This window comes from Harmonia axyridis, chromosome 4 (genome assembly GCF_914767665.1).
Source record: "Harmonia axyridis chromosome 4, icHarAxyr1.1, whole genome shotgun sequence".
Lineage (NCBI taxonomy): Eukaryota > Metazoa > Arthropoda > Insecta > Coleoptera > Coccinellidae > Harmonia > Harmonia axyridis.
This window is the reverse complement of record NC_059504.1, coordinates 48,102,524-48,114,891: the sequence shown is the minus strand read 5'-3', so window position 1 is coordinate 48,114,891 and position 12,368 is coordinate 48,102,524. Positions and strand designations below refer to the sequence as shown.

Sequence of the window (12,368 nt, the reverse complement as noted above, 5' to 3'; positions counted from 1 at the left end):
TTAAAGACAAAGCAGATCTTTTGGAGGAAGTTCTTTCAGAAGAAAATGTTGATGCCGCCATTATCACAGAGCATTGGATATCGGATGAGATCATTGGAGAATTGAAGATCCAGGGATACAATGTAATCGATCATTTCTGTAGACCTCGGGGATATGGTGGAATACTGTTGCTTGCAAACACCAATAATAAATATGAAAGCGTAACTGAACTGAAGCAGTTTTCTGTGGCAAATACTGTAGAGATAGCCGGTATGCGGAGTTCAAACAACAAGCAATTGATAATAGGAGTATATAGGCCTCCCCAGGGGTCAATTGAAGTGTTTTTAGAACAGATGAGATGCTGCCTTCATAGCGTGTTTGAGATGGATCTTGATTTCACATCAATTTTTGTTGGTGGTGATTTCAATATCGATCTGTCGAGGGATAGGCGGGACACGAGTCAGCTGCAGGAGGTTTTCATGGATTTCGGTCTCGGGGCGAAGTTTATGGAACCATCTAGAATAACATCTTCAAGTAGAACTCTCATAGACAATATATTTTCAAATGTGAATGATTTTAAGTCTTTTACCTTTCAACCACACCTTTCAGACCATATGGGCCAAATAATAAGCTATAATGTAAACACTGTTCAGGAGAAGATTGAAAAGATCACTCGAAGGACCACAAAAAGATCAAATATAAACCAGTTGAAATCAGTATTGCAAGAGGAAATATGGGAAATTTCCAAACATACGTCAGCTAAAACGGCCTTCGATGAATTCTGGGATAAACTGATGCACCACTTCGATCAGAATTGTCCTGAAAAAATAATTTTGAGATCGGAAGGAAATAAAAAGAGAAAGAACAGGAGAAACAAAGCTGTGGTGGAAATGAGAAGGCAGTTGGAAGCACTGGAGACAATAATGAAAGTTCGAAGAGATGAAATGAGTACAAGAGCATATCATATACATAAAAAAAAGTACGCCCAGAAATTAACGGAGCTGAAGAAAATCTCTAATTTGCAAAAAATTAGAACAGCACATAATAAAAGTGATGCAATTTGGAAAATCATAGGAAATGAAACCAAGAGAAAGACAGAACAGAAAGAAATTAATATAAGCCCAGATGTGTTGAATAAACACTTCGCCTGTATTGGATCGATGACCTCGAATAGATGTGCCATAGGGGAGTCAAAACCACTGGAATTATTGAAGAAGGCCAAAATCAAATCAGTAAAATCTATTTTTCTGAATGAATGTACTATCACAGAGCTGAGGAAAGCAATGAAGAAAATAAAACCTAAATCTTCCAGAGATATCTATGGAATGACCACCACTATTTTGAAAGATATATTTCCTTTGATAGAAACAATCTTATGCTCGTTGATATCAAAATGCTTACAGGAAGGATACTTTCCCGAACAACTTAAGAAAGCAAGAATAGTACCAATATATAAAAAGGGCGATTCCAGATCTCCTGAAAGCTATCGGCCGATATTGGTTCTTCCTGTATTGTCGAAATTGTTCGAGGCTATCATAAGAGATAGAATGATTTATTTTCTGAGCAAACAAGGAATATTTTGCACCCAACAGCATGGTTTCTTGGCAAATAGATCAGTGGAAACAGCTCTCACAGAAATCCTTAAAAAGATAAGTGAATCATTCGATAGCAAAAAGAAATCCAGTCTACAGGCATGCGATCTATCGAAGGCCTTTGACAGTATCAAACACTCAGTGCTGCTTGAGAAGCTTGAATTTTATGGTATTCGAGGGGTGGCACTTGACCTGATGAAAAGCTATCTCACGGTTAGGACGCAGAAAACTTGTATCAACCAAAAATCATCCTCCTGGGAAGAGGTCGAACATGGCATTCCGCAGGGATCGATACTGGGTCCCATCTTGTTTGTTATCTACATAAATGACCTACCAGCAAATGTAACAGCAGATCTGACAATCCTTTTCGCTGACGATACCACATTCTTGAATGTTGGAGTGGAAGACCAGGAATTACGAGAGAAGGATGAGAAAACAATGGTTGAGGCAAAGTCATGGTTTGATACAAACGGGATGATGATGAACATCCAAAAAACCCAGACGCTTCTCTTCGAGACCAAGCCGTCTTCTGATTGTTCCATGAAGCTTCTTGGTATCACACTGTTGCCAAATTTGAGCTTCTCACAACATATCGACATGCTAGTTCCGAGACTCTCTAGGGCAACATATACTGTGAGAAGAATAATGCAGCTAGCAGGACCCGAAGCTGCGAAAATAGCTTATTTTGGACACTTCCACAGTGCTCTTAACTTTGGCACTCTTTTTTGGGGGGACTCCCCTGAATGTATAAGAATATTCAGAAAGCAAAAAAACGCTATAAGAGTGCTGTGTGGGGCAAATGGACGACAAAGCTGTAGGGAACTGTTTCCTAAGGAAGGTATACTTACCTTGACAGGTATTTTCATAATGGCCTGCGTCATTTATGTGTATGACCATAAGGAGATCCTTCGGAAGAACAGCTGTCACCACGAATATGAAACCCGTACTAGGAATTATTTCACAATTCCATATCACAGAGTAAATGCAGCTCAGATGAGTATAAACCACTTGGCTATCAAATTGTTTAATAAGATACCTTCCAAACTTAAAGAAGCCAAAAGAGAGAAGTTGAAAGTGGAGCTCAAGAGGATGTTGGTGGAGAGAGCCTACTATAATACCCAAGAATTTTTCAATGATAACCTGGAATAAAAGAACCATCCAAAAAGTATTTTTGTTTTTATTCTCAATCTTTGTTTGTGAAAATAATGTGAACTCTGTATTTTACTTAGATGTTATATTTTGTTGACTCCCCATGTAAAATTTGATGGGTCAATAGTTTATATATTATATATTGGTATATAAACAATTAAATAAATAAATAAATATACATATACACTAATTCCTTTTGGCTCGAGAGCACAAGAAAAACTGATCTTTCAGTGCCAACGTATTTTACGTGTATATACAGCTGTTCTACAAACTCTATGACGAAATTTGACTGATTAAAGCTTCACTCATTCTGAACATTTTTTTCCTATAAACATTCGTTTCCCTTCAGAAGTTGTTAAAATCATATATATAACTTAAACCATTGTATCAACTTTGAAGCCGCTTAAGCGGCTCCTTATGTCCCCATAACTAAAATTCTATAATGGATTGAGATCATGTGAACGTGGTGGCCATGGCATTAGTCTCCCTTAACCTATCCATTTATTCGGGAAATTTTCATTTAACCAAGTAGCTACTAGTCTCCCTCCGTGTGGTTGTGCACCATCGTTCTCACACCACATATTCATCGAGCTCTAGGTCATCAATGAAGTCCAAAAGGTTGTTGTCCAAAAATTTTTGATACAACGATTTGAACAATCATTCAACAACTACTGGCATCAAAACATTGTGGAAAATCCAAGCCCAAATGTCGACACTATAACGTTTCTGAAATCATCTTGGTCTAATGGCTAATGAATTTTGTAGTTACCATACATGTTCATTATGATTGTTTTTGATACTGTCCTAAGTAAAACAAGCCTCGTCAGATCACATGACAAGCGAAATAAATCTATTATTTTTTGCACGGAACTTGAAAATGTTGTTTTTATATCTGCATTCAGAATCTCAACTCTATAGTGGTTACGAAAATACGAGTATAAGGGGTAATGTTTTCTAGATATTTTTCTTGAATTTTTTGTTTTTGAAATTCTGTTCTGAAATTTTGCATGGATTTTAAAATTTTTATGTTAAATTTGAATGCATTATTTGTTTTCGATCAAATCTTTAGTTTTTTATGTAATTTTCAGAACATTCCAGTTTACATGATAAATTGAGATGTTTTCACAAACAATTTCCAAATACTGTACCTCAATTCTTCACATTTCCTAGCTCGCAACAAGAGATTATTTATTGATCTTCTAATCATATCAAGATTGTCTCTTACATCAGGGCAAGGTGTGTCTATTCTGTGTCAAAACTGCTACCGTGAAGTGTTTCAAATGGCATATATTTTATTTTTCAAATAATTCCACAGAAAATAATCGAGAGAAGTTAGATCCGGTGACCTTGGTGGTCATGACATGGGTCCACCATTTCATTCATGGAAATAAATAGGTTCAAATCTCCTGAATTTAATTTTCAATACTCATTTTTGCTATGAAGCAAATAGACTTACAGGTTTTGTCATTTTGTTTTGAATTCGAAAGAATTTGGTTTGATCATGCATACTTATTTCTAATCAATATTTTACGCAGCGTTTTGCAACACTCAGTAGGTGCTGAGGGTTTCAGAATGAGAAAAATGTGAACCGAATGCTTGAAAATTCAAAATCTCAGCTAACAACATCAAAGAAAGAAATAGAAACAGGACTGTATTTCAAAAAAATTACATAAAATATGAATTTGTTTGCTACTCTTTGGAGAAAATGTGCCATTCAAAGTGAAAATTGAATTAATTTGATTGAATTATGTATTTTTGATATTTCAACGTTTAAAAATTTAGATTTCGAAGTCAAAACAAAAAACTCAATAATCTGAGTATTGCGCTGAAAATATTAGAATTATATAAAAAGTTTTGAAGGGTCGTATGAAATGAAGAAACATGCAAAATTTGAATGAACTTGGACAGCTTATTTCTAAGTTATGGATTTCCAAAATTTAGGCCAATTTCCATTAATCACCCTGTATCTCCAGATGTAACATTCCAAGGGATACACAACAAGCTACTCTTCTGAAAGGACTGGGTTTCTTGCATTCACCACTAGGCTATGGCCAACCTCTCATGTGACACCCTTTATAAAAAAGTGTCATTATTTTTCCATGCAGAAGCATCCTCCTCTGAAGTTTGTCGTACTTTTTCGTTAACACCATTTATTTGTTTTACAAAATCTTCAAAATTTGCATCCTACCCATTAATGAGGTAATCATAATAAATATAAATCAAATAATTTGACAACTTTGTGTCTAATCCTTCACCATAATATATCTGTATGATATATTCAGTTTATTTTTGTCTTGGAATATATTCCAATTCTAAAAATGACAAATTTAATAATCAACCAAAAGAAAAATTCAAAATGACTAAAACTGTACAAATTGAGTAAACGGTTAATAAATTTAACAACTGAATTAACATGAAGATAGACGTACGTTTCGGAATTTTTGTATTTAATAATACAATTTTTCCTCATCAGTGCCTTATAGTTCAACGGAATTATTAAATTTACAAACTTACCACGTGTATATCTATCTCAACAAAATTGCAAGTAAGAAACTACAAACTAACTAAACGTATCAGTTGCTCTGATGAGGAAAAATTGTATTATTGAATACAAAAATTCCGAAACGTACGTCTGTCTTTATGTTAATTTAGTTGTTCAATTTATTAACCGTTTACTCAATTTGTACAGTTTTAGTCATTTTGAATTTTTCTTTTGGTTGATTATTAAATTTGTCATTTTTAGAATTGGAATATATTCCAAGACAAAAATAAACTGAATATATCATACAGATATATTATGGTGAAGGATTAGACACAAAGTTGTCAAATTATTTGATTTATATTAAATATCCTTCATCAAGAAGACTCATTAAACTTTTATAATCATAATAAATTCATAATACAACCTACTGATTTTCAGTTTTGAAATAATTATTTTGTCCCTCTTTCACGAAAATGATTTGATTCAGCGAAAAAAGAAGCACGTCGCATTCAGATACATAAAATCTCATATAGTCCAGGAGATACGGCAACACCGAGTGGCTTAGACGTTAGTCGTAGACCATAGAAGAACATACAGTGTATCTCCTGACGTATGAAAACTCCGCAACAGGAAACTGGGCCGGGGTTGCCCTCCGGACCGGAATGGAACATACTACATGAATAATTTAAATCCGGAAAAGCGGAGATCTCGTTCCCGGAAAATAAGGAAGAGCTACGGGAGACAGGCAGCGTCTGATAAGTGGAAATGGGTGTATGTGTACGTGTTTTTTCGGGCCGTCCCGTGTATTGCAAGGGGCAAAAACGGCTGGTCGGATGGTAAATATGTAAAATATCAACGTGTACCGCGAAAATTACTGCATGCAGCCAGTCGGATTTCGTCGTTTGTTATGCGAGGGTGGGGGAGGGATATGAATTAGCATTCCAGTCGAGGAGATCCATAAATCATTTTTAATCTGGAACCGCTCGGACGATGTAATTTTGATTTCCAAGTGGTGGGGTATGGAAATTGGACACCCCTGCGTTCGTACGAGAAGCTTGGAAGTCGATGATCGTCCTGAAAGTCGCATAGATTGGTGAACGATCATCAAGAACAAAATTACTAATTCGCAATGATTTTGGCAAGGTGGAAACACCTTAATTTTAGGCAATGAATCATTATGTGTTAAATCTAATGCATTTTCGATACAAAGTGTTTTCTGAAATGAAATGAAATAAAATAATCCTCAAAATCCAACCTATTGCAGCGACATTACTGACACGTCTAAATTCAGATCAAAACATTCATTTACACGTTTACATACATATCATAACACACATACATATATTTTCTGTTTCTAAGTTTTGTAGTTTCTTCTTTCAATATCGCGTACAGGCTCTAAAGCCTCTGCGATTAATGTTTATGATGAAATAAACTACATTATTATTATTATTATTATTAATACCATATGAAGGTACATAAAAAAGCAGCCATCACACGAGCCGGACACTTCAGATCACTCACGTACAAGAACCTAGGAATCAACATCAAAACAGCCAGTTCAATTCACAAGATGATATGCAGACCGTTACTGGACTATGGTGGCATAATATTCTCGAATGCGACAAAAACCTCACTTAATAACCTGGAAATAGCAGAAAGAACTTGCCTTAGAAAGATAATAAAATTGAGACATCCCAACAATCCCTTACGCAACCCCTCCAACACTCTATTATATGAAACAACAGAAGTGGAGCCAATACTGACGAGACTGCATAGGCTGGGCATGAAATTTATCAAAAACCAAAATAACAGAAATATTATGGAACCACTAGTACACCGCTATAATAGAGAAACCACTGAAAAGGCAAAACTACCAGCGCTCCCACTTTATGAACACTATCCCTAGAATAGTATTTATATTGCAACTACTATATTTTTTATATAAAATGTAAATTTAATTGAAATTTAAATTACTGGCTGGAAGACTTCGGTCGATAGCCATTTGATATGTAATCAATAAAGTTCTCTCTCTCTCTCTCTCTCTCTTTCTCTTTTAACTGCGTTCACCCTCGCGAAATAATTTCGCGAGGAAAAGTGACTTGTGTAGACGCTCCCCCACCCCCGCCTTATTGTGATATATGGACACTGTGAGCCGGAGGTCAAGAGGCTTTTGTCCACGCATAAGAGATTTTCACTAATCGAGATTCGCCCGAATAGCGAGCGATTTGAAGCCACTAGGAAAGAGACCACTAGGACGTCCCTTCAAGAGATAGCATGACAGCTGGCACTCTACATCACAGTTACTTCTATTTAAGAGATCGTCAAGAACAGGCACAAGGCCTAACATAAGAAGAAGAAGAGATTCTCTTAGTGTAAATGTATGCCAAGAAGTGTGCTTGCAGCTTTTCGACCTATATAAAACCAAGAATCCTTATGACACCCAAAAAATGGACTTTACTTTATTCGAAATAAAAGAGAATAAGTATATGGAAGGAAAGTAGTTTTGAACTCATCTTTCCCTTCTCTACAGAAACTATAGAACTGAATGCGCAATTTTTCTCGTAGTATTACGCTCTGTGTGAAATTTCATTCGAAGCAAGTAAGTTTCCCGCAAGAAACTTTCGCGAGGGATTTTCACTAATGTGAACACAGCTTTATATTAAGTTCACTTAGAGTTATAATTATTTCATGATATAATGCGTCAAGAATCTTTAGATAATTAGGTAATTTTGTTTCCTGTCTATCTTAAGGTATAAAATGGAGATTAATAAACTCAGAAATGCAGGGAAATATATGCGAAAACCTGTTTTTCAAAATGAAAAAGTTAAAAACTTCAAACACTCAATTAGTATAATTCACCAGATTATCTGTCGAAAAATCATAGATTTTGATTTGAAAGTCTCTGATGACTTACTCTGCTGTTGATTATATCTTTTGTTAGGTCGTTGTTAAAAATTACCAAATTTGATGCTAATAGCTTTCATAGATCTGAACGACGGACGATCGATTTTTTTCTATTTGACTTCTGCACTTCATTTTGATTTGATTTTTCACTTTCGAATAAAACGAGAGGTTTTTTATTAAAAATTACAAACCGGAATCATAGCCATCAGATCTAAAATGTGGTAATTGCAATTTTTTCACATGGGTCTCTTCCTTTAGTATTTTCGATAGCAATACTCAGATGAACAATTATCTTCTGTATACAGGAGTAAAAGCACATACTAAACATTCATTTTAGATATTTCGAAATAGGAAGGGAATACTAAACCTTGAGTAAAATTGAAATTCTCATTTTATTAAAATATAATGTTTTTCGAATCGAACTCCTACACCCTCGACATTTCAAATAAAGCTAATATAACTACCCTAATTTCCATCAGCCTAATTGAATAATCCTCTTATCATCTGAATTTCGCAGGTATTGATTTCATAAAAATTGCCCCAAATCTGTAATTCAGATGAGGTATATAAATAGACCTTGCTTAAGTAATTTCGTGATACTGAAGGACAGATGGCTCTTTCCGAATATCATTACCTCCGATGTAAATTGATATCCCGTCCCATCTATTTTTCCCCTCTCCAACTTGTGATCACGGCCATTAAAAGACTCTGAAGGGTGGATCATTACTCTCTCTTGAAAGGTGTAATTCTAACGGCCGATAATCACTGAATTGTGTATTTTCTGTTTACCACATTAAAAATAAGATTTCAAAATCCTTCTATGGGCTGTTTTTTTTCGAGGTATCGGTATAACTTTAAGTTCGCATTACTGTTCAAGATGGCGACCGATTCAACAGCTTTCACGTGATTCATTCTCAGTTTGGTTTGGAAATTCATCATGAATAGACTCACGCCTGAACAACGCTTGCAAATAGTGCAATTTTATTTCGAAAATAATGGCTCTGTGCGGAATACGTATCGCGCACTACGTTGTTTAGCTATGAAGCGCACTTCTGGTTGAATGGCTACGTCAACAAACAAAACTGCCGCATTTGGAGTGAAGCTAATCCTCAAGTGTATGTCGAAACACGTTACATCCAGAAAAACTGACTGTTTGGTGCGCTTTATGGGCTGGTGGAATCATTGGTCCGTACTTCTTCAAGAACGATGATGGCCAGAACGTTACAGTCAATGGTGATCGGTATAGAGCCATGATTACTAACTTTTTCATTCCTGAATTGAACAACCATGATGTCCAGGAGCTGTGGTTCCAACAAGACGGCGCAACATGTCACACAGCTCGTGCCACAATCGATTTATTGAGAGACACGTTTGGCGACCGCCTAATTTCACGTTTTGGACCTATGAATTGGCCTCCAAGATCTTGGGATTTAACACCGCTAGGCAAGTTTCTGTGGGGCTATGTAAAGTCATTGGTCTATGCGGATAAGCCACAAACCCTTGAGCATTTGGAAGACAATATTCGCCGTGTTATTGCCGATATATGGCCACAAATGTTGGAAAAAGTCATCGAAAATTGGACGTCCAGATTGGACTACATCCGAGCCAGCCATGTCATTCATATGCCAGAAATCATATTTAAAATGTAACGCCACAAGATTATCTTGCGGATAAATAAAATTCATGTCAATCGAATAATTCATCGTTGTTTTATTGCAATTTAAAGTTTTATAGCTCTAAAAAAAACACCCTTTTCCTCCAATTTAGGAACACTTTGTATAATAAACCTCTTTGATCCTCATATATGTGCGTTATTACCAATCTGTCTGAATCATATTACCATATTAGTTCCTATGAGAAAACTGTGGAACTCTCATCTTCAATTCAACCCAAGTGAAAACCAATTATCCATACTCGAACTAATCCTGTCATCGAAACTCCCCTGCCTGATCGATTGCAATTTCAACTCATAAAAGCGTAAGGCTTCAAGTAATTAATGAAGACGAATCCTCCCCCAGCAGGGAGAAGTGGGAGAACACCCCTGAAAACCTGCACAATAAATTTGGAGCATCTTTTTTTACGCTCCGGGTCAGATAAAAAATTAAGATGAATACTCACGTCATCAGGACGCTTTAGCATTGTGGGGGTTTATCTGCACTTATCCATCTTTATTATGGCAGGCGAAAGAAAGCGGATACTCAATTACCCATAAATTCTTACGACAGAAAAGAAGAGATATTCCGGTAAATTTGTTGATGTTGCCATCAATATGAATCCGTTTGAGTGTTCTCCTCGGCCAGGAGAATGCGCGGGTATCGCGGATGTTTCTAATAAAATTGGGGTATTGAAAGTTTTATTGGATTCTTGGGGAGGTTGATGGAGTTATGCATGTTTATGGGTCGTGTTTTCAACTTTGAACACTTCAGGATGATCGTTTGGTAGATTAATATCAAATTTATTCAATTCGATAATAATTGTATAGGGAGTTTTTTTTTCGAGGTATATAACTTTAAGTTGACATTACTGTTCAATATGTCGACCGATTTAACAGCTGTCAAAAGATTTATTCTCAGTTTGGTTTGGCAATTTATCATGAATAGACTCACGCCTGAACAACGCTTGCAAATAGTGCGATTTAATTTCAAAAATAATGGTTCTATGCGGAATACGTATCGCGCACTACGTCTATTAGCGATGAAGCGCACTTCTGGTTGAATGGCTACGTCAACAAACAAAACTGCCGCTTTTGGAGTGAAGCTAATCCTCAAGTGTATGTCGAAACACCGTTACATCCAGAAAAACTGACTGTTTGGGCGCTTTATGGGCTGGTGGAATCATTGGTCCGTACTTCTTCAAAAACGATGATGGCCAGAACGTTACAGTCAATGGTGATCGGTATAGAGCCATGATTACTAACTTTTTCATTCCTGAATTGAACAACCATGATGTCCAGGAGCTGTGGTTCCAACAAGACGGCGCAACATGTCACACAGCTCGTGCCACAATCGATTTATTGAAAGACACGTTTGGTGACCGCCTAATTTCACGTTTTGGACCTGTGAATTGGCCTCCAAGATCTCGTGATTTAACACCGCTAGACTACTTTCTGTGGGGCTTTGTAAAATCATTGGTCTATGTGGATAAGCCACAAACCCTTGACCATTTGGAAGACATCATTCGCCGAGTTATTGCCGATATACGGCCACAAATGTTCGAAAGAGTCATCGAAAATTGGACGTCCAGATTGGACTACATCCGAGCCAGCCGTGGCGCTCATATGCCAGAAATCATATTTAAAATGTAATGCCACAAGATTATCTTGCGGATAAATAAAATTCATGTCAATCGAATATTCGGTCGTTGTTTTATTGCAATTTAAAGTTCTATAGCTCTGAAAAAAACACCCTTAACAATATCTCGAGTAATATACAGTAAAATTTCGAATAAATTTCGTGTGTGGATATAAAACTTTGAAAGAATTTGTTAGCTTAGAATGTTGCTATTTCAAAGAGTTATTTAAGGAGATATCCTTAAGTTATTGAGGGGAACTCATTACGATACTGAAATAGAGAAATAATTTTAAAGTTTTATGAATGATAATAATTATGATAGGTACTCTACCGGAAATCAAATTTTATAGGGATTCATATACTACTCCTCCTATCATAAAGTAATGATTGATTATTGTTTAAGTTTCCACCTCAATCTGACATTTTTCCATTTTCCAGCGACAAGGATGCATCCATGGCGAAGAACTGGCGTACCTCTTTGGTGCGCCACTGGTCGGAGGCATGGTCCATTTCGGCAGAAACTACACAAAGTCGGAAGTTGTTCTTTCCGAAACTACCATGATCTATTGGAGCAATTTCGTCAGGACTGGGTAAGTGTTAAGTAGATTGCCAGAGCTGTACCTATTCCGTTTTCATGATATATCGAAAAATAGAGATGCTAAAGATAAAAGAACCCGTTGTTGAATGTTGAAATATTTGGGTTTTCACTCGTAGAATATTTCCATTGCATTATTCTTAAATTCATCAAAATAAGGCTTTCAAAACTGACAATTAAATAATCTCTAAGCTTCTGAGAGGTCTCACAGGATCTAAGACGGTTGGGATAGAAAACATAAAACATTCTATATAAAGATAATAATAATAATAATAATAATAAAGTTTATTCGAGAACTTCAACAAATAAACATAGTTTGTCACAGAGGTAATATATACTGACAGAGTATATTAACCTGTACGTGATACTAAATTAAT

General features: G+C 36.1%; 1 protein-coding gene across 1 annotated transcript in view; it reads left to right on the top strand.

Moving 5' to 3' along the window:
• Positions 1 to 12,368, top strand: part of LOC123678731 (neuroligin-4, X-linked) — a 145,357-nt gene that overhangs the window by 94,755 nt on the left and 38,234 nt on the right. The window contains exon 7 of the mRNA XM_045615888.1: positions 11,835 to 11,986. Coding sequence (XP_045471844.1) covers positions 11,835 to 11,986 — 152 coding nt within the window. The remainder of the gene's footprint in view (positions 1 to 11,834; positions 11,987 to 12,368) is intronic.